Genomic DNA, 23,451 nt, shown 5'->3' on the forward strand with positions numbered 1-23,451 from the left:
AGAAGTAATTACAAATGATTTTTTAATATATAATTTCTTCAACAGAAACAAAGCCCATCCAATCAATACCAATTAGAAAGTTTGCTGCCCCCATAGGCAAGGGGCCGCATTGCTACAGGCGTCTCTCGCTCCCTCTTATTACTACTGCAGTAAACATGCTGGAGTTTGTTTTTCAGATACTTTTGCATTCAAACATATTTTCTTCTGATAAAATCATACAAGTGTGCAGCAGAGTTAATTCCCCAAACTGCGCATTAGCCTGGAAGCTAATACAGAAAGCAAAGTCTACATCTAAAGAGCTCTGCAGTTCTACGGTCGGCGGCGGAAACGTGCCCGGAAGCTCCGGGCCCGACGAACCCGCCTCGGCGAAAGAACCGGAGAGCGGTAATATATAATGCAAATACAACAATGACAATAAACCACATGTTCGTTTCTTTTCGGATTGCCATGTGCCAGACATTCACTGGAGAGAAAGAACCGGACCAAATCAAGAGTTATTTTGCACACAGTAGAAGAATCAGAACACTTCGACGCTACACTTAGGAAATAGATTTGCTCTTTGACAGCTTGATTCCAAACCTTGGCATGTTTTTTTACTTCAATTCCATTTTCTACATATTTTTTTGTTTTGCAGACCAATTGGGAGAATTTGAATAAATCAGATGACCGGCCCCGCGGAGGCCCTGAACACAGCTGTGGATTTTATCATCAAGTAGTTACAGAGTCTGATGTATCTTTAACATTAAAAAGCTCACACTACCCGGAATATAGAAATTTCACGCATACAGGTGACATTCAACATTCAAGTGCCAGTGTTTTTTTTTTTGTTTTTTGTTTTTTTAAACTGTCTTTTGGTCAAGTTTTCTGAAACTTTCAAAGAATCACTTTTGAGGCTTACAAAAATAAATATTTGTCAAAAATGTTTAATAAATTACACAAAACTAGCAGCAAAAGTAGAATCTAGAAATCTGTGCAAATGGCTAAATTCACCCCTCCCTCCCCCCGCCCCCGACTGCTAAATCCCCCTGGTCCCAAATAAATCCTGCTTTTGAACATTGAGAACCCATCCCCCTTTGTAAACAAGCTGCGCTGTTTGTTTTGTTTTTTTTACTCCGCCAACAATCTCCTTACACTGTATTTGGAAGCCTAAGGACACATATGCCAGACATCTATATAAAACTCTGGATGTGCAATAAAAAGAACGTTAGTAAAACTTGATGGGCACATACATGCGCACGCGCGGGTCTCGACGCGGCAAAATCAAGTAGCACCATTCGACTTCAGCTTCTCGACCTGTTCAGTGCATCTGCTTTCATTCGCGTGAATATTTTGATTAAAAAACGTTTTCAAGGCACAACGCACCTGACGAGAATCCGAGCACGGGCAACACGTGTGACAGAGCAGACGGTACTTTTAAATGACCCCACGAAGGGGACGCGGACCCCTCCCCCATCCAGTGGTTTCACCAATGACAACTGCGCTCGTTCTGCTTTGCCCCGCCTTCTCATTTTACTGGTTAATTGATAACCCTTAGTCAACTTTCAAAGCAGGGTCAGGGAACCTTTAGGAAGTCCGCAAAGTGTACGAAACGATCAGACGTACCACGCCTGCTTTAAAGCGATGAACTGTGCCCCCCCCCCCCCCCCCACCCCAAACGCAGCTTGAAAAAGAATGTTTGCTAAGCCTGCGACTCACGTGACCTTTCACCTTGACCAAAAAACATAACACTTGCACATGAGGACCATCGCGGTGCGAGATCAGGCCCCCCCCCGATGCGGTAGTCCTATTAATGCGGCCCACTTTTACCATTGATGCAGGCGCCTTTTGTTTGGATGCATACGCAAAAAAACAGATTTTTGTACACTGAAAATGTTTTAAGTAAAAAAATAAAAAATAAAAAAAAAAGTGAACAACAAAAACACCGCCCACTTTACGTAGCTAGCGCTCGGTAACATGGTAGCTGCCGCAACACTGTCAAGTCAATTGAAATAAAGGAGGAAAAGAAAATGGAGTAACAAGTTGGTTTAAACGTCAGCCATTGCTGGCACTGAACCGGGCAATGCGCATTTGAGAGCAACGACCGTGGCCTTCGTTGTAAAATCAAAAAGGAGCCCGTCCAGGATAGAGTGAGCAGAAAAGAAACTCAAATGCGGATCATTCAGAGCAGCACAGTGGGCCCGTCAGCTGTTTGCTAGAAAATTTGAGGTTCAAATGGAATCGTGACTCAGAGAGCCACAACACCCCAGTTTTTGCCAAGGTTTGATCACATACCAGCTTGTTTTCTCTTTATTTTTAACCTTTCTAATATTTTCCAAACTAAACAGTCAAAACTACAATTAGAGCTCTTGGCCATTTTCCCATCTGGTGAAATGAGAACACAGATTGATCCTGTTTCAATTCAAAAAGTCAGAGTACATTAACATACAAGTGATCCTCCGGTTGTTGGTTTGGCAGTTTGGGGGCAATTCTTCTCCCCAAAAATGCTTCCTCATACAATGACTGTGCATATATGCCAGCATCCGTGCTGGCACTCAAAAGGTGCGCTCCCCGCTGCCGTGCGCCAACTTTCTTTAGCGCCACTCCGCACCAGTGCGATCGTTTTGAGCCGAGCGCCCGGCTGAGCACCAGGCTTGCTAATGTACTGTGTGTCAGTGAAGCTACACAGGGAGTGTTGTTATGGTCTGGCGGGGTTTTTTTTTTTTTTTTTTTTTTTTTTTAATTTTATTTTTTTTAAACATGTGGTTTCCCATCAGGGTGGTATGGCAAGCTACTCCTCTGGCGACTAGTTGCCCCACCAGTCCACACTTCCTGAGTGGCTGTAGTTTCCTCCGTAGCCGCCGTCGCTGTAGAAGTTGCCTCCAAAGCCACCTGGAGGACGCCAAACGAACACAGCGACGTCAATTTCAACTAGTAGCGCACGCTTGCCCACCATCACAATGTAGCCCACCAGGCCTCCTCCAACTATTCTACATGAAGTGATACAATTTGGATCCAGAAGTACAAAACTCTTTCAAGCGAGACTGAGTACAGAGGCCCAGACATGACTGGGCGGATTAATTCATTGCGGCGACAACATATATATTGTGCACACAAAATGCTAAGTAGTGGCCATGAAATGCTAATACAGTGGAACCATGATAAAACGGACCCCGATGTAACAGATATCGAATAAAATGGACCGGAGGGACTGAACAATGTGTCTAAAAATAGTGTTCCATTTGTCACTTAAACTGCCGTTGACAAAGTATGTTAGTACCAGTATTGGCCACTGTTGTTTACTGGGGCTGTTGCGCAATGCAAGCAGAGAAAGCATCACAGATAAAGATATAGTCCCCTCCAAAGGTATTGGAACGGCAAGGTCATTTCCTTTGTTTTTGTTGTATACTGGAGACATTTGGGTTTCCAGATCGAAAGATGAATATGAGAATGAGAGTTCCAGCTTTGGCCTTCCGCTTCTTTTTCCCGATGAGTGGTTTGCATCTTGTGGTCTGGCCCGCATACTTCTCTCGACGTCTTCTTCGAACAGTGGATTGTGATACCCTCACCCCTGTGGAGGTTGGCAGTCATATGTCACTGACTGTTTCTTCACAGCTCTCAACGTTTCTGTCATCAACTGCTGTTGATACCCTTGGCCGACCTGTTCGATGTCTGTTGCTCAGTGGACCAGCAGTTTGTTTCTTTTTCAGGACATTCCAAATTGTGTATTGGTTATAGCCAATGTTTGTGCAATAGCTGTGATCGATTTTCCCTCTTCTCTCAGCTTCATAATGGTTTGCTTTTCTCCCAGAGACAGCTCTCTGGTCTTTGTTTGCTTAACAGCAAAAGCAGTTTTGGCAGGTGAAACCCAAAGCTAAAAACAAGCCCTAATGTTTAAGCAATCAATCTAAAAGTCACCACCTGAGCAACTAGAAACACCCATCAGTCACATGTTCCAATACTTTTGCTCACTTGAAAAGTGGGTGGCTTCAAACAAAGGTGCTTTGTCCTGAGTTGTTTAACGGATCTAGATGTAAATACCATGAAATAAAAGATGGAATTCTCAACCTTTGTCTCATATTCATCTTTTGATCTGAAAGCCAAATGTCTTCAGTATACAACAAAAACAAAGGGGGTGACCTTGCCGTTCCAATACTTTTGGAGGGCACTGTACAATATGACTAGATCCAATTCCAAAAGACATGCCTCCCGTGCCTACGTGGCGGCCATGTCATGATGGCTCTATCGTCTATTGTTCATAGAGAGCTGTGCAAATAGAGCGAGTGTGTCATAGCTGCAGTGTTAACAGAGGAATACAAAACAAAAACATGCAATTTTTTTTTTAGTTAGTTTTAGGTTTTTTTTAGTCAAGTGGTTCGCCTTTGGCAATGGATTTGGAACTAGGAAGCACACCAATTCCTGGCAGCTCATGAAAGCAACAGCTATAATGAGTACTGTACATCAACAATGTCACCATGACCAAGCACAGCAGCGTGCTAAGTTTGGATAAAATTTAAAACTACTACTGTACTGAGCGTTTTAGGCCACAAGAAAAAAAATTAAAATAAATAAATGAATAAATTCTGCACTGCACTGTAAATATGGGTGCATTTAGCAACAAACAAAAAAAAGTTCTTCAATGTAAACAGACTGACTATACATTATCAAGGACGACCAACCCCGCTCCCTTTTAATCCGTTCTATCACGGTTCCACTGTTTGTGGTTTTAATATTAACATGACCAACTTGGTCTTGGTAAATAACTTGAGACTGGAATACAGGGTCTCCTTAAGATTAGTAAGTGGGAATAGCCTGTAATGCTCAGCTTTTCAGAATGTTTTTTGTAGCTCGTCCACAGCCATAAAATAAAATGTGATTATACTACGCTGCCCATTGTCTTTGGCTAGTACCTTACCATTTCTCGAGAAGGTGCGCTTAGCCAAGAGTTCAGTACGAAGCCACAGCTATTACTTCGTATGTTTTCATTGGGCACAAATGAGCATTTTGTGTGAATGTATAAAGCGATATTCTTTTGCTTTGATTGAATTTTCCACTTTTACTCTCATTGGACAGACAGGAAGTTCCACTACTTTAAGCTTAGCTCAAATTAATTTAAAACAAAAGCTTCTAACAATTACAATGGAGAAAAATGACACATGACCTACCTCCACCGAAGCCACGGTTCCCTCCATGTCCGCCGGTGTTGCGGCCTCCGCGGTTGCCGCCAAAGCCTCCAGATCCTCCCGGCGTCTGTCGGTAGTCCCGAGCACCAAAACCACCTGAGAACCTACCGAATAAATAAAATCAATCAATAAAGAGTTGGCACGTTACGTTGATGGACTTTGTTACCTCTTGGAGCGGCCACGAGTGCTGCTCTTGTGCTGGTGCTCGTAAGCCAGGCTCTCCAGCCAGGAGGGAACCTCCTGCTTGGCCTCCACCAAAATGTCCAGTAAGTCTTTGGTTATGTTGCTGTTTTTGTCGTTAAAGAACGACGTGGCCAGACCTGCACACGAACCCGCAAATGTTAGGGAAACTGCGACATGGGTGAGCAAATGAAGCACTACGTGTGTGAGCGTACAAGGATGTGCTGTATAATAAATGGAAAATTACTTCATACCAAGGTTGCCCACACGTCCCGTACGGCCAATACGGTGAACGTACTCTTCAATGTCACTGGGCAGGTCGAAGTTAATGACGTGCTTGACGTTGGAGATGTCGAGACCTCTCGCAGCCACCTAGTAAACAAAGTCCACCATTTTGTCATCTTGTTCACGCTGAACATGATACTAATCACATTTTTTGGGGTTCCAGTGGATTACTTACAGCCGTGGCCACCAGGATCGGGCAGCGTCCCGAGCGGAACTGGTGCAGAGCCTCCTCGCGGTCTCTCTGGGAGCGATCGCCGTGGATGCTGGTGCAGGCGTAGCCTTCGTGATACAGGAAGTCCTCCAAAGCGTCGGCGCCTTTCTTGGTCTCCACAAAAACCAGAGTCAGCGAGTCTTTCCCTGTCAAGAAAGAGGAAAAAGAAAAGCATTTACTACATTGCCATTTGGTGCCTTTCTGCTGCCAAAGGACAAGAGTTGTTGGAACTAGTTCGTCTAGGTCATGACAAAAGGAAACCAAAATGAAAAATTTGAAAGGATAAAAAGGGATTGCTGAAGCTTAATGTCTGTCTATCATTCATTAGCAGTTTCGAGTTTAAAAAAAAGTAGTACTGTAGATGTGGCAATGGTGTAATCAGGGTAAAAGCTTAATATACAAGTACAATGGCAGAGGGGTTGATGGTAGGAACGGTGATTCCACACATTACAGCCAGCCGCCACTGCGCCAAAGCGACAACAAAAAAACCAAAGCGCCGCCTCGCCAGTCCTCAAGCATGAGCCCGTTTAATGAACAGGACCGTGCCAGCTTTAATGACTGGCAGGAAACTGAGCAGACGGACATTTGAAACCGCTCACGTCCACGCTGTGGAAATAAAAACTGAGCGGCATGTTGGCTGGGGAGCAAAGGGGAAAATAAAACAAATTTGGAAAAAAAAAGGGGGGGGGGGGGGGGGGGGTGAGCTGTGGGATGTGATGTTTCTTTTTTGGTATTCACACTCACCTGGCTTTTCTGGGGCATCTGTCCCACTTTCCTGAACCTCATTGGGAATAACTAAGATAAAAACCAAAACCAGGCCAGAGTGTAAGCCTGCGTGGTACACAGCGTTCACACTTTATGCAGACTGCCTACGACTAAACATTGAAGGAATTCTACTGTAGCTTTTTAGCTTGGCGCGGGGACATCACAAGACGACTCTCCAAAAGACATCACTCACATGACGATTAAAAAATAATAATTAAAAAAAATGGAGTCTCTCACCTGTGGCATTGAGCAGGTCCAAGAGGAAGGACCTCTTGTCATTGTCCTCCACCCAAACCACCTTCTGGGTGATATTCTCTGAGGTGGACCCAACACGGCCGACGGCCAGGAAAATGTAGTCCTCCAGGAAGTCACGTGCCAGGATCTGCCCAAAAGAAAAGACCGCTCGTTCGGACTTGCAAATGATCTATATACGTAAGTAGTAGTTTTATGAGTTAGTCGTGCGGACCTGGATCTCCTTGGGGAAGGTGGCGCTAAACATCATGGTCTGACGGATGCCTTTAGGGGGCATGGTGTCTTGCTCCACGATGCGTCGGATCTGTGGCTCAAAGCCCATATCCAACATGCGGTCGGCCTCATCCAGCACCAAGTAACTACAAACATTTTAAAAATTTAATTTAAAAAAACACATTCCAGCACCCCTCCCAGTTCAAAGTTCAGCCTGCTCTTATACTGACTTGCAGTAGTCCAGACCGATCTTGCCCCTCTCCATCATGTCGACCAGGCGGCCCGGCGTGGCAACCAGCAGGTGGCAGCCTCTTTCCAACTCCCTGATCTGCTGGCCGATGTCGGCGCCGCCGTATACCACGCAGGGGCGCACGCGTGAACGGTAAGCGAACTGGAGCGGCACACGGAAACACATGCCAAACCTCGTTTATCGCAGAAAACCCCCACAGGAACTTAAAACCACCAAGTAGCGATGAATTATTATTATAGGACTATATAAATTGATAGGTTTCATATAGGCACTTCAATATTGGTGAAATTGCATTTGAGAGAGCTGCAGGTATTTTATCAGTCCACTTGAGGTATCCATCCACACGCGCACTACACAAGTACGTGCCTATTGGGCATGCCCTGTTTGAGTGATGTGAACAACAACCCAGGTGGATTTGCTGTGTACAGGCAATTTCCTCGGTTAACCATTTACATTCCTCACATTGACAGTCCTGACAATGTAGTCAGCTAAAAGCATTACGGGTACCCAGCATTCATTACGGTGAGGTTTAAAACTACAGTAGTGTTTTTACTTGCATTTGTTCTTGTCAATATGAGTGTGTGCATGAGCTATTAATTATTTTCCGGCCATGTCCTTTGCACCCTCAAGCAAGATGATTTACCAAATGAGTTGCATACACAGTAAGGTTTCTTTTTCTGCTAAGAACAAGAGCCCAATTGACGTTCTGTGAGTCATTGTTGCCACATTTAAATCTTTTAGCCTATAAAGGATGAGCAGGTGAGTAACTGCACTACACTGACCTTTACAAAAAAAATAAAAAATACCCCACAATCAGCAACAAATGGACAGCAAAATAACGACGGATTACTATTCTTATTAGGGCTGTTAATAAATGTTTTTAGAATTTATTATCCTGATTGATATATATATTATTGATATTTCGGCGAAAAACCGAGTAATCACCCCCCCATTTTTTGTTTTAAACTAATAATGATTACCTAACGTATCAGAATCATCTTTATTTGCAAAGTATGTCCAAACAACAAGGAATTTGTTTCCGGTAAAAAAATTTTTTTACAATTGTGCAAAAAGATGCAGTCCTCTAGAACTTCGAGCAGTTCGAAAGACTAATATTGCAATAGTCCGGTGCAATGACCATTGTGCAAAGGGCGCCGAGCCCTAATATGAACACATACAACTCCCATAATCAACCCCATCCCAGCTGGATGCAACTTGGGGGAAATATATATATGTATATATATATATACATATATATACATATATACATATATATATACATACATATATATACATATACATATATATATACATATACATACACATACATATACATATACATACACATATATATATACATATACATACATACATATACATATATATATACATATACATATATACACATATATATACATATACATATATACACATATATATACATATATACACATATATACACATATACACACACACACACACACACACACTGGCATTTCATTTCCCCATTGTAGCCACCCATTCAGTCCACACAAGTAGCCAGCTGTAGCTTTCAACCCTACAATCTCAAAAACATGAAAACAAAACTTGTTGCTTAAATGGTGCCTTTTTACAATGAGGAATTAAAACAAAAACAGGACTTTTTGTCCTTAATGTGCAAAAAAAAATAAATAATAATAATAAAAAAAATAATAAAACCCCATGTAACACCGTATGACCGGAACGATGGTGAGAGAACATTGATAAGTTTGCTTTCCTCACAGATCTGGCTGACTATATTAAAATCCATCCATCCATTTTCTGTACAGTTTATCCTCACTAGGGTCGCAGGCGTGCTGGAGCCCATTTAATTTTTTTATTATACTACAAATCAAATTCCATATTATGACTGTACAGCGTTTTAACTAAATCAATCTTATACAAATAATTTTCCTAGTCATCCATTTTTACATTTACAAACTGTGTTACAAAAGAACAGACTCACTCCCATTTACGCAGTGTCCCTGAACGTACCTCGTGCACTCGCGCAGCTGCCGCGTGCCTGCCTAGTTTCATTCTGAAGAGCAAAATTGTTCGCGTGCTGCATTTCCTCTATTAGCGTGTCCAAACAGGTCCTTCTGCTGGTCACTTTTATTATTACAATATCATCCAGCCCTGATATGAACACATACAAACAGGCAATATAAAAAGTACTCTCTGGCATATTCTTTCACTCTGAAAAACGAGTTGTATCAACAATAGTCGAACGCAGCGACTTGTACTATCTTTGTTACTGCCCCAGACGTGGACAGCGGGAATCGCGATCAATGAGGCACACACAGAGACAGCGAAGCACCTTGAGACTCACTACACGATTCCTATCCGCCACACCATTGTCAGAACTAAACCACAGTTGCATCAAGAGGTTTAAAAGTGTATTGCCACACGTGGAGAAAGCAAGTGCTGTATTTTGCACTTTAAAACACATAACTTGTTTGGTTATTCTTCACGGTTTTCAATTTTTTTTTTTTTTTTTACTTAAAGGTTTTAGTTTTTCTTGATAACTCTAGAACCCTTTTACTAACCACATCTGCCATTAAAAGTGATTATATGGCAGGTATACAGCAGTTAAATTGATAAATATGATGCAGAATGCGCCTTCCGGTCTTTGTCTCTTTCCGGCACTGTGACATCGCACAAGCCAAACAATTTGTTCATTCGGCGTTGTGTGCTATTGCTCCATGATGTTGTTCTTGTCCTTGTATGTTTGTTGTCGTATGATTTAACGATGTCACGCTGGTTTATTGTATGGCATTTGGTTGTACAAATGGTTCAGGCAGCGGCGAGGTTTTTTTTTTTTTTGCTTTCCAAATGAAGAGGAATACGTGACCAGTGGATAGTGAAAGTCACTCGACGGGAAGAAACGTGCTCAGCTATGGGTGAGCTTTGACGATCCAAAGTTCAGTTGGGTGCTCCTGTATGTCAAAATCCTCCTCCTCCAAATATTCCAACACGTTGCTCGCCATTGTGTATAGTGTGTAGAGCGCTGTTTCTCTCAGTTGCAACATCACTTCTGTTAGCCCTTGTGGTGGATAGAGTAACCACACCCCGGTGTCTTGAGCTTCGGGTATGATCGGGGAGGACTCAATATGCGTCATAAAAACCTCCTTTTTAGCTAAACTATGGTTGAAAACTTCCTGGAAGTTACGTGCATGTATTACATAACAAATGCAAATATGAATTTTAACTGACCTCATAACATCTTTGTCATCTGAGCTTTAATCTATTCAAATGTAGAATATGCTTATGTTTAAGTTAAGCAGTGACTACGTCGCAATTTCAATCCATTTTTATTGGCTTTACTGAAGTTATTTTCAGAATTTTCTAAAATATAATGTATGTATTTTATTCAACTGTAGTACATCCTTATGTTTAAAGTTACTTTATGTAACCCATTGGATAATAATAAATGGGTCAGCTTTTTGAGTGTTCTCACCCGATCAAGCCTTTTATCACATTCCATACTACAAAATAAGCAAAGTATGTTTATGATTATTGCTGATATCGGATCGGACAGATATCGGCCACAACTCAAGGCTGAAACGTTTGTATCGGCTCGCAAATGAAAAAGTTGGATCGGGACATCCCTAATTTCGCCCAGAATCAGCTGAGATAGGTGCCAGCAGGCCCGTGACCCTCGGCAGGATAAGTGCTATGGAAAATGGAAGGATGGATGAATGGATGGATGGATGCCTAGACTCTCCTGCTTGCTCCAGTCTGTGACCGGGATTTGAACTAGTTTTGTGTTCCAATGCGGTTGTGTTATCACTGAGCAAGCTTAACATCAAGCTAGTTGCTCGGTACTTTAAGATGTGGAACGTTGGAAATAGAAAATAATTGGTATTAAAAGGCGGGGTACACCCTGAACCGGTCGCCAGCCAATCTCAGGGAGAGTCAAGGCAAGACATTATAGCTCCAACTTTCCACCAATAGAGGGTGCCAATACACTGAAGGGAGTTTGAATACAGAAGAATGGAGGTAAAGTCCATGTGGATACGCCTGCATGGAAGTTGACTTGTACAGCGCTGGCAGATCTTCAAGGCGGAGATATTTGTGTCTACCTATTTTTTAAGACAACTTATCCGAGTAAGTCTGTTTTTTCCCCCCCAGCCCTAATTCTTACTACTGTTATTACTAACACCGTTTAAAGGTACAAAATGTATTGCCTTGTTTCCGATGGCAGCAGACAGTGCTGTGCTCACGAGCTCACCTTTCTGGCCTCATCATAGATCTGCAGTGCCAGCTCTCTGGTGGGGGCAAGGACAAGGGAGATTGGGTACTGCTTACGGCGCCCGTATCTTCCGTTCTCCTATTGGGTTCATAAATGTTTCATTACGTCGACGGCGTTCAAAGTTGGAGGCAAAGCTGCGTTTTATACAGGTTACCTGTCCACTATTCTTAGCGGCCTGCAGAGCATCTCCTGGCCCCTCTGTGTAGATCTGACTCAACACGGGCAGCAGGAAAGCGGCAGTCTTTCCAGATCCTAAAATAAAGCACATAAAAAAAATATACAATAGATTATAAATCATTCAAAACAGCAGTGAGCGATTCTGCCATCTCTGCCTCTAAAATTTGAACACATCCTACCAGTCTGGGCACAGGCCATGAGGTCTCTCTTGGACTTGATAATGGGAATAGCGTGCTTCTGGACCGGAGTGGGACGCGTATAGCGACTCAGGTTGATATTTCCCATGATGATCTCCCCCATGTCCACGTCGTGGAACTACAACAAGTGAATTCATAGTCAGTTGTGCGAAAACGTAAGGGGATCGTCGCAACTGTCGACGACTAACTCACGCTTTCAATGTGGGGTGGGCAGTTGCTTCCGGTGGCCTCCACGGGTATATCATCATACTTCTCAAAGTTAATCCCCGTGTTGCTGCCAGAGAAGAGCTCACTAGAAAATGAGAATCATACACGTTTAAGGTGCGCACAGAACAAAACGACAGCAGGTTGTTTGATATTTCAAGTCATGTGTGACTTACTGTTCTTGACGCTCGTTGGGAGCAGTCGGTTTGGACCAATCCTCGTCTCTGGATTCCTCCGCCCAACGGCTGTTTCCTCCGCCAGAAAAGCCGCCACGTTCGTACCTGATCACCAAAAAAAAAAAAAACAAAAAAAAAAAAAAAAAAAAATAAAAAAAAAAAAAAACTTGTATTTGAGTGAAAAAGCGTTTTGACCAAAGACAATACAGCAAAGTTGTTTAATTGTGGCATTTAAGACCTTCAAAAAGAAGATTTATGGATTACTTGTCATTTTTAAGAATAAGCAAGGCCACAAGAAATCGTACCTAATCTGCTCGAGTATAATGCGGCACCCCCAAAAATCTAAAACCCTTCTACCCATGTATAATACCCACCATCAATATGCTGCGATCCATACGCTCAAAAACTGAATTACCCGTATTTGGCTTTTTCAAAGAAATATTTTGCGCTGTGTGCATGCGCTGACATAATTGTTATTTATATTTTAAATCCTCCAGGTCGGGCCAGTAAAACGCTTAATGTAGAAAAGCTTAACGTAACAAAACTTGTGGCCATCTCTAATACTGCCCCCTTCCCAAAGTAAAATATCAGAACTTGCTGAATTGGGCATGTATAAATTTGTAATATTAGACATTACATGTCATATTGGCATGAAAGTACACTTTTTTTCCCACAACCCATAGGTACTGGTTTACGTTTTTACGTGAAATTATTTTTTTCATTTTCTTTATACTTAATGTATAACGCGCACTATCAATTTTAATATTTTTAGGAGGGAAAATGTGTAGTATACACGAGAAATTACAGTAACTTTTTTTTTTTTTTTTAAACGTGTAGGTTAAAATACTGGCGGTTGATTAAATACTCTCACCATAGGAAATCCTCTAAACAGACTCAACGGGCAAAGAGAACAATTGGGAGTCTCACCTTCCCCTTGAGCCTGCTCCACGGTCATGAAAGAAGGCAGACTTTGACCTGTCGTTCCGTCCGCCGAAGCTGTTGAAGGTGTTGTCTCTGGGCTGCCCGCCCCAGTTCCCGTCCCCTCCGAATCCTTGCAGGTGCAGAAAAGAAGACAGACGTTCCCTGAAAACATGCTTTCAGGCCAGCAGGTGGCATTTGATTATTGCTCAAGTTTCCCTTAATACCTTTGGTTTCAAGTCCATGTAAAAGTGAAAATGTCTTGTAAATCTGATCCACCACAGTGTTAACAAGCCTGCCAGATTTAAATGACTAAAAAAAGAGGACTTCATTTTGCCTACTTGAGTCAAACAGCATTACAGTGAGACATTTTTTAAGGCAAGAGAGGGGTTTCCCACCTGCATTTTGCAATCAATGGCTGTTTAAAAGGAGCCTCCACCACTGTTAATGTGGAAGGAGCCACACCCACCTCGATCATGGCGAGGGGGTCCACGCCCTCCAAAGCCCCCATTTGTGCGGTTGTCGTGGTAGCCGTTCACAAATCCGTTGCTGCGGCCACCATCCCATCCAGGTGAATCTTGGCGAAATCAAAAGTGCTGGATCAGTTTTGTGAAGACGGCCCTACCAGATAACTAGCAACCCTTTACTGCTCAGTGATTGGTTTTTTTTGTCAATGTCTTTATGTCTCAAAAGTGTTCTGTCAATTGACTGTCTGTTGTCGTACTAGAGCGGCTCCAACTCCCGGAGACAAATTCCTCATGTGTTTTTTGGACATACTTGGCAAATAAAGATGATTCTGACTAGTGTGTTGCATAGATTTCTTGAATTGAACTAATATGTCCATTTATAGTTTAATATTCAAAGAGAGAAGGATACTAGCAATTCCGTCTATAAAATGGCCAGATTTCATGGGGGGGGAAATGTCAACTCCTAACCGGCCCGCGGTGCAAAGAAGGTTGGGGAACATTGATTTACGGTAATTGTGGAACACAGTGTTGCTGTGTGACAGTGGCTGGTTGCGGCAATGTCCCACTTTGCTATATCTGACAAGCTGTGTGAAACTATCTTGAAACGACTTGTACATGACAAAAAAGATCTCTCCAATAATGACTGCAGTAATTTAACTCTCACTGTTGAAGAAAACCAATAAATCCTCATACTGGTAATCCTCATTTCCCTCAACAACCTTAAAATGTAGCATTTGTGGAAATCTTTCAGGGTTAAACCGTTGCATTTAGCTTTCCGGTTGAACAACACAGCCCATTGGAATGTTATTCAACAAATAAGCAAAACCAATCCAAATGCTAGAATGTGAGGAACTCATCTCAGACTGGGTGGGACCCAACAAAAGTGAACAAAGTTGTGCATGAGCATTTTTTTATGCTTCGAGCAGTGCAAATTGTTTCGCACGGCAAACCAGTCCAATCATATGAACAACATTCAAGCATTTGCTCAATTGAGACAATGCAACGTCTGAAGGCATTTAAATCATGACGCAACAAACACTTCTTGCTGCTTCAGAGTGCCACAAAAATAACTTTCATTTGCAAAGAAATGAAAGCATGAGGGGAGGGAGTAGTTGACAGGACTGCTTGTATCCTTCTCAATGGAATTGAAAGTTTTGGAATGTTTGAACTTAAGTCTGAACAGTTAGGCAAATAAAAGCATTGCCTCGTCAAGTACCAACATATTGCGCACGCGTTAAATGGGCACATTTTTGTTGCCAGGGGTTTCCTCCACGAACCAACACAAATCAGTGTTGCTTCTGTGGTGACACCAAGAGTGGTTGTGATCCTTTAACCACCATGCAAGTTGACTGATTGCACACAGACTCCCACCAAGCGATTTCTGCTGACTGCAGTCATTCTGTGCATGTGTGTATATACAGTGGGGCAAAAATGTATTTAGTCAGCCACCAATTGTGCAAGCTCGCCCACTTAAAAAGATGAGGCCTGTAATTTTCATTATAGGCATACCTCACCTATGAGAGACAAAATGAGGGGGAGCGAATCCAAAAAAAGAAGAAAAAAATCACATTGTCTGATTTTTAAAGATTTTATTCGCAAATTATGGTGGAAAATAAGTGTTTGGTCACCTACAAACAAGCAAGACTTCTGGATCTCAGACCTGTAACTACTACTTTAAGAGGCTCCTGTCCTCCACTCATTCCCTTTATTGCATTGCAAGATGTGTTTTAGTAAATGAATACAGTGGAACCTCACTTGACACATCAGCTCAATGACCATATAAAAGTGCCAACACCCGTCTGATGGCAGCAGGCTGCATGCTACCGTCCTGACCTATATGCAAGGACTTTCAGAATTATTCTTGCAGTATTCGACCGTTTTCCCTACGACAGCAGTGTTTAACTCGAGTTAAAATGCAGTAAAACTACAGTTTATCCAGCCTGGGATCCAATAAAAGGTTCAGGTCCAAATCCTAACCAACTTTGTCAACACACGGAGGATTATTCAGGGATAAAGCTACCTTTTGCTAAAATAATCATTTTGCGCTCAAGCCTCAACTGTGGCGAAAATGGGACCAAACAATGAATTATGTAGGAGGACTTTAAACCTCTTATTATTAAAAACAGCCACAAGTGATTCTGTGCATTAAGTAATCAAAGGCACCATCACTACACTTGTGTGGTTTTAGCTCCACTGACGAGAGTCCAGAGGGCATGCCAGGCCGTACCACGTGCGTCTGGCCAGCCCCGGTGTGGGCATGGTAAAGGGCAAGCTCTTGAGAGGCCAGTCCCGGGTAAACTGAGCAAAGGTAGGGAAGCAGGCTATTTATATTAAAATAAATAAATAAATAAAAGACTCACACGGCATGAATATGAGCGGGCGAGGCCTCGACTCGGCACTAATATAATTACCAATCTCGGGGTTGTGGCCATTGTGACGCAGACAAGTTATTTCTGCGGGTCTCCTGGCCCTCTAGTGGAACTTGAAGATTGCAAATCAAATATGGCCTTGAGTGTACGGTGGAATAACCGACTAGTTCGGCCAACATTTCTGGGAAAATCCCCCAAAAGATCAATTCCAAAAGACTGCCATTTCTTCCGTGAATGAAGCGGGAAATTGTGGTCAACCACACAAACGCAAATTGTAACATAAGAAAGCGTAATTACATAATCAATACACAAATTGTAACAAGCAGATGTTAATGTACATACAATTAAATACTAGTTAGACAATACTGTCAATAAACTAATGGGTGAGCAGTTTGGATTTGGTTTTCTTACTGTTTTTCAATTGATTAACTAACAAGCAATTGCAGCCACACTTTTACCAAGCAGATGTCAACTCAAATTCCATTTTGCTAAAAGCTCAATGGTTAATGACTAGCATTAAAATGACAAGGGGAAGTTTAAAATTCTGTGAAGGCTCGTGCAGTCCTAAAAGTTTGAGTTGTTTGCAAGCATCCCAGCAGCATAGCACATCATTTAAACCTATGGTTAAAACTGACGTGAAGAGCAAGTGATGCACCGAAATGTCAGGGGCCGAAATGTCCCAGTTGAAAAGGGTGCAAAGGTTTTTGGTTTCAGAACAAAACAAAATAAAACTGACACGTCCACATTGAACAGTTGTCCAACCTCCCTGCTTTCTGGATACTAAAGGCAATGCTTGTCGAACATCATTATGCGACCCCCCCCCAAACTACAGTCCCTTCCAAAAGTATTGGTACAACAAAGTAAATTCGTTGTATACTGAAGACATTTGGGTTTCACATTAAAAGACAAAAGTTGAGAATTGCAGCTTTTATTTCATGGAATTTACATCGAGATGTGTTCAACAACTCAGGACAGAGCAGCTTTTCAAGTGAGGAAAAGTATTGGAACATGTGACTGATGGGTGTTTCTAGTTGCTCAGGTGTTGCCTTTTAGATTGATTGCTTAAGCATTAGATAGTGCTTGTTTTTGGTTTTGGGTTTCACCTGTGAAAACTGCCTTTGCTGTTAAGCAAACAAAGACCAAAAAGCTGTCTATGGGAGAAAAGCAAACCATTTAGAAGCTGAGAGAAGAGGGAAAATCGATCAGAGGTATTGCACAAACATTGTGCATAGTAGCCAATACAACAATTTGGAATGTCCTGAAAAAGAATGAAACTATTGGTGCATTGAGCAAAACACATCAAACAAGTCGACCAAGGGTATCAACAGTAGCTGATGACAGAAACATTGTGAGAACTGTCAAGAAAAACCAAAAGACGACAATCAGTGACATGACTGCCAACCTACACAGGGTAGGGGTGAAGGTATCTCAATCCAGTGTTCGAAGAAGACAGAATAAATATACAGGCCATACCACAAGATGCAAACCACTCTTCAGCAAAAAGAATCGGAAGGCATATTGGATTTTGCAAAGTAGTAGAGGGATGAGCCACAAAAGTTTCGGAACAAAGTTTTCTGGAGTGATGAGACCAAGCTTAACCTCTAGCAAAGTGATGGAAAGGCCAAAGTACGGCGAAAGAAAGGATCTGCTCATGATCCAAAACACACAAGCTCATCTGTGAAGCATGGTGCAGAGGTCATGTCATGGCTTGGGCTTGCATGCCTGCTTCTCGAACGGGCTCACTAGTCTTTATTGATGATGTAACTCATGATGGTAGCAGCAGAATGAATTCTGAAGTCTACAAAACCATTTTGTCTGGCAATTTACAGAAAAATGCATCCAAACTAATCGTGAGAAGCTTCATCACGATCACCCAAAACACACTGCCAACACAAAGGACTTCATCGGGGGGGGGGGGAAGTGGAAGGTCTTAGACTGTCCAATTCAATCACTGGACCTTAACCCAATAGACCATGCATTTTACCTCCTGAAGAGGAGACTGAAGGAAGAAACCCCCAGAAATAAACAAGAAATGAAAGCGGCTGCAGTAAAGGCCTTGATGTAGTCATTGCAAATAAGGGTTATGCCACAGAATATTAAATGTTATTCTTTTAAGTTCATTTAGTAATGTCTGTTCCAATACTTTTGATCACTTGCAAAGTTGGGGGCTTCAAACAAAAGGTGCTCTGTCCTGAGTCGTTTAACACATCTAGATGTAATAGGAGAACGACGGGGACACCACCAAATATTAAAATAGAAATGAAAAAATGTATTAATAGTCATGGCTAAAAACATGCCAATGTTTATAAATAGAAATATTTTTTGTAACCTAGTTCCCGTAAAACAGGAAAGGTTTAGTCTGGTTTAAAAAAAAAAAAAAAAAAAAAGCGCATCTTTTTATAGTCAATAACTGTAGCTGCTGTGCGCACTTTGGCCTTTTAGGGGCAGTGTGGCATGACGCATGCGTGGAACTACTCATGTCCTCTAAGCTATTAAAAAATAAGAAGAAGAAAGTCAATATAACTAATACAATTATTTTTAGCAAATTATGAATATATGCCTGTGAGTTTGTTATATTACTTGTCTGACCTACTACGCCGTGTGTGTGTGAATATTCGTTATTTGAAGGTAAATCCTTCCCTAATATTACCGAGCCCATCAATAGGGTTTTCCATTAACTGTTAGCATAAGATGGCAATTTCTAAAACGTCCTGTTGTATTTTAATAAGGTCAATTATTTTTGTTGCACATTTAGTTTTACAGTAAACCCCAACGGTAGTGTCCATAAAAATTTTAAAGAACGCACAAATTTGGATTAAGTGGCCAGCCTTGTGCTACACTGCACACATTCTCCGCAGGCCGCAAAGTACGAGCAGCGGGTGATCGGCAATGAAAGGTATTGCTACACGAGCGCCGATCACGTTTTCCACGGAAATCGGCCGATCATGATCGGTGGCCGACTGATCGGCACACCACTATTAGAGAGTAATGATTAGATTGTGCAACTGAACAGTATGCAGAATTCTTTCTATCCTATTACATAATATTCTGCAATAACTGACCCGCGGTAATGTCCTTCACATGTTAAAATACGGAAATTCAGACAAATTGTTCTGGAAGTGAATTTCTATCAGTTGGCAGCTCTGCAGCCAGAGCCAAAAATGCAATTTCATTTGATTTAATTGTTTTTGTATGAAAAGCGCTTACAAATAAAGTTTGATAGATCATTTCTTTTGGCGTATCGGCCTTGGGTTCCTCATTTTTTTGTTTTGGTCAAGAATATTCATTTGGGTGCATCACTACCCATCTAACTTCGCCCCACCCCTTCACACTGGCTTTGCGATGGCTACTTCATGCATGTGGAAATGCAGATTTGCCCTCAGTGAAAGCAGATAGAAGGGACTTACAGATATTTACTGGTGCCACTGAATAACCACACTCTCTAGCAGCGGAATAAGCATTTCCTGCTGTGGAATAAGAGCACAGTTGGGGGGAGGAAAAAAAAAACGAAAACATCGTCAAGCGTGTTACAGAAGATGTATTCGAGTGTAAAGTGATGTGAGCTAGCTGTGCCTGGCACACTACACATCGTGAAGCCTATAAGAGGCCATCTGCTGTCATAGTAGCAGGAGAAACAGAACACCTTTGTGCAAATGAGCACATATGGACCAAAAATGTTACTTCGTTTGCTCAAATTGGGACCCATTTTGACACGTGGGCAGTCTAGAGTGAGAATTTGATGTCTGCTATAATTTGTAAGACCACTTGCCCAACTCCACCCACTATTAAATGCTTCACAGTGGCCATTAGTGCTAGTCTATGCACCATGGCAAAATAGAATACTGTACTGAAAGTTGTTACAGGATAACCAAACATCTGGGAAACAAGAAAAATAGTCAGCTTCAAGCCTTGTACTTTTCTCTATTTTGGCTACCTTCACCATACTCTAGGGCAGTGATTCTCAACTGGTGGGTCGAGGTCAGCTAGTAATATACACACACACATGTATTCCTATTCTGATTTTTCCAGTACAGTACACTATGTTCCCACACAAAACACAGGAAAGTGACAAGTTACTTCCTCGTTCTCTGGTAACTAGTTTAGTCTGTAAACAAATACAGTGCAGCTCAGCCTTTGGCTGACGGACATCATGGCAAGCAATATGCCTTTGGCGCTACCGCAAACTCATTTGAAGCGGCATTAAAAAAATATTATAGACTTATGTTTTCAGAGGATATTTGTATACATTCATGTCCTTAACTTCTATCAAAGTTGGTCGCGACTTTGCAACAAATAGAAAAATGCGAGTCCCAGGGGTGAAAACAGTTGAGAACTGCTGCCCTAGAAAACTTGAAACAAAGGGAACCAGATGAGGTAGCCAAGGTGTCTGCAGGCTACTTTGAACACTTACCATTTTTGGGACCATCTTTATTCCTCAAGTGAGGTGGAATGTAACGTCCTGGAGAAAGGAGAGTAAAGCAGCAATTTGAATAAAAAGTTGAAGAGCAGAAGAACATGATGACCCTAAACAGATAAGTCAAGGTCAGATCTACAAATTCCACAGTGTACCCCACAGGTCACATCCCCCAATTGTCACTGCAACTGACATGCTTAAAGGACAAACAAATCTGAGTTAAAAAAAATAATAATAATACTTACTGCCAGTTCCTCCACCTTGTCCCTCAACAGAGTTCAAGTCTAGGGCGGCTAGCTACAACATAAACGACAAATACAAACAAAAGGTTTATGTTCAAACAACTGCATGTAAAATTGTGCATAGTATAGAAAACCAAATCGTGCCAATTTTTTTTTTTTCTTTGAAGATGCGATGGCGACGGAGCGACGGGATATTGGGCCAGCGCTATGGGAAGATGTCCATCGACACAAGGAAACGCACTAATTGCGACACGTACTTGGAGATAACGCACGAAGCGTTCATGCGAATGTTTTCGGTGCGGTTTGGGAGCTTTTCAGACCCGCTGCCAACACTTGGGGATTTTTTTTTCCTCCTGCGCCACGTTTCAGGTTGTCAAGGCCAAATACCTGCCGGTACATGCTAGCGCCCACAAATTCGTTTTAATCACCGTAAACGCCAGACGACCGCCTGACAGCGTGTGGGTGTGGACTTGAAAGCTTTAGCGTCCAAACTTGTCAGTTAACGAGAAGAGTTTGAAGCAAGAATTGTCGTCGACGGCTTGTTACGAGGCCTCCGCCATCACCAGCTTCTCTTCTCGCCGACTCCATTTTGCCAGACGCCATGTTAGCTTTAGCACGAGCTAGCAACGAGGCTCGACGGCAAAGCGCGACATTTTTACACTAGAAGTCACAAGTAGACAGCCAAAATAAAACACTTACCTGCTGATCTAGACCGTGTGGATTATCAACGACCACATGACTCATAACTAGAAAGTAGTGGGGGATTATTTTCTGAGGAGAAAGGATTTTTTTTTTTCTTTGTTAGCGCGACCGGGCTACACTGCAACTTTGTTTCCTCGTCTCTTTAGACACAATTAGAACATACAAACTTTAAAGAGCTAACGAGACGTTCACCTAAAAATAAATAAAACGCCGACACTTTAGTTCTTTCTAAATTTGAGCTTCGTAAGGAAGGGGTCGCTGGTGATGCTGCCGGCGGGGTTGAACGTGCTGGAATGAGCCACTGGACGTTCAGCTCACGCGAGATATCAGCAGGGTTGCCAGCAGAGGGCCGGAAATATCGCGATACTCTCCTGACGTCTCATCGATGGAAAGTGGAAATGCAGCGTTGTGTAATTGCATCCGCATGAATAATGTCATCGGTGTTTCTGTGTCATTGTGTGTGTCATGGAAAAATAAAGCTTTATTTCAAAATGTAAACCATTTCACGATCTATAAACCACGCTTATGCAAAAAAAAAAGAGCGTTGGAAGGCGTGAAAAGCCAGTTAAATGTTTTAAATGTCAAACTCATTGAAGTTTCAAATGTTTTTTGTTCGTTGTTGTTTTTATAATGCATGGGTCGACAGACAAAACCAATCTAATACTTTTCCTTGTTCCATACAAGTTCCTAAATAGCAGTGATGTGACGTCAGAGGCCTTCGAAACACTATCAGAAGCACTCGCCTAAATTGGAATATTTAGTCCATGAACCTGTGGTACTTTCTTCCCAACCGTCCATTCTCTTCATTTCGCAGTGTTTGCCTTTGCTGCACTGCTTCCAGTACCTTTCTTTTCTTTCTTTCTTTCTTTCTTTCTTTCTTTCTTTCTTTCTGCCTGTGTTTGTCCAATGAGATATCAGCCTCTCTTTGTTGCCATGTAAATCTATTATTTATTCAGCCATATTAGCAATGGGACCGTTTACTATTTCGTTCACACACAGGTGTCAAACTCGAGGCCCGGGGCACAGCTCGGGCCCGCCGCATCCTTTTATGTGACCCGCTAAAGGAAATCATGTGTCATACTTCTTGACTTTCAATGAAGTTGCGATATTCCAATCATTTTTTGTTGCCGCACCCTTTCTTAAAACAAACTGAAGAATCGTTGAGCAAACTATTTCCATTGGCTTCTGATTTAACAACCAGTAAATGCATCAATTTGTTGTGTATGATGTATGATGGACTCTTTACACAGTCCTAATGGCCCTTTGAGGGAAAAGCATAAGTACAATGTGGCCTGTGACAATAACGAGTTTGACAGCCCTGCACCAGTCGGGTGTGAAATTTGCCTCACAGGAGTAGCAGAATAACGTCAGCATTTTTCTGTCTGTCCTCCGCCGGCCGGCCGGTCAGAGTGAGCCGAGCTCCGCGAGCAAAGCGCGTCTGGAGCCATCTGAACACAATACATTTAATAATCGGCAGTTCGATGTCTTTTATTTAGATTGTTGACATTATTAGATATTGCATATGTTTTCTACAATCGGGAAGGAATAGCGGCGGTTTTTCGAGTTGGATTCGGTCGGGTAAATTCACTGAAGGTCCGGGTACCAAATTTAGAATAATGTTGTTGAAATTAGGAACGGAGAGAAACGAATGCTTCGCAGACCATCGCGATGTATCCGCTCGGGTACGCGCCGATTGTTTATCAATGGCATCAATTAGCTGTCTACCGAAGCTGAGGCCGGTTCGCTCGCAATCGTTTGCCTTCAAATGTCCGGTCGCGAGCACAACCGAGAGACGCCCCACCGCGACCGCTCACCCGCCGCTCCGAGCCCCAAAGCATACAAGAAAGAGGGAGCGATGCGCGGCTGGCGTCCCTGTATCCGGAAGGGTTCGGTAGTCATCGGAAGAGGTTGGAAAGCACTCCAGTTCCAGGCACTCCACGTGTGGAAATGTCAAACGCCTTTATTGAACGGGACCAGCAAATACGGCCTCACGGGCTTTT

General features: G+C 42.4%; 1 protein-coding gene across 5 annotated transcripts; it reads right to left on the bottom strand.

The window, feature by feature from the left end:
* Positions 1 to 5: 5 nt before the first annotated feature.
* Positions 6 to 21,770, bottom strand: ddx3xa (DEAD-box helicase 3 X-linked a). 5 transcript variants are annotated; one of them, XM_061792178.1, is made up of 20 exons: positions 21,449 to 21,770; positions 20,753 to 20,804; positions 20,505 to 20,552; positions 19,501 to 19,560; positions 13,727 to 13,834; positions 13,267 to 13,390; positions 12,340 to 12,444; positions 12,152 to 12,251; positions 11,942 to 12,077; positions 11,740 to 11,837; positions 11,565 to 11,663; positions 7,296 to 7,456; positions 7,067 to 7,211; positions 6,838 to 6,982; positions 6,580 to 6,630; positions 5,800 to 5,981; positions 5,594 to 5,711; positions 5,326 to 5,479; positions 5,142 to 5,263; positions 6 to 2,868 (listed from the first exon to the last, which is right to left on the bottom strand). In XM_061792178.1, the coding sequence occupies exons 1-20, from the start codon at positions 21,491 to 21,493 to the stop codon at positions 2,783 to 2,785; spliced, it is 2,139 nt and encodes a 712-aa protein (XP_061648162.1). In that variant the 5' UTR covers positions 21,494 to 21,770; the 3' UTR covers positions 6 to 2,782. The 5 variants fall into 5 exon arrangements, with proteins under 5 accessions (XP_061648162.1, XP_061648164.1, XP_061648163.1 ...); XM_061792180.1 differs by lacking the exon at positions 19,501 to 19,560; XM_061792179.1 differs by lacking the exon at positions 6,580 to 6,630.
* Positions 21,771 to 23,451: the final 1,681 nt, after the last annotated feature.

This window comes from Phyllopteryx taeniolatus, chromosome 12, assembly GCF_024500385.1.
Source record: "Phyllopteryx taeniolatus isolate TA_2022b chromosome 12, UOR_Ptae_1.2, whole genome shotgun sequence".
Taxonomy (NCBI): domain Eukaryota; kingdom Metazoa; phylum Chordata; class Actinopteri; order Syngnathiformes; family Syngnathidae; genus Phyllopteryx; species Phyllopteryx taeniolatus.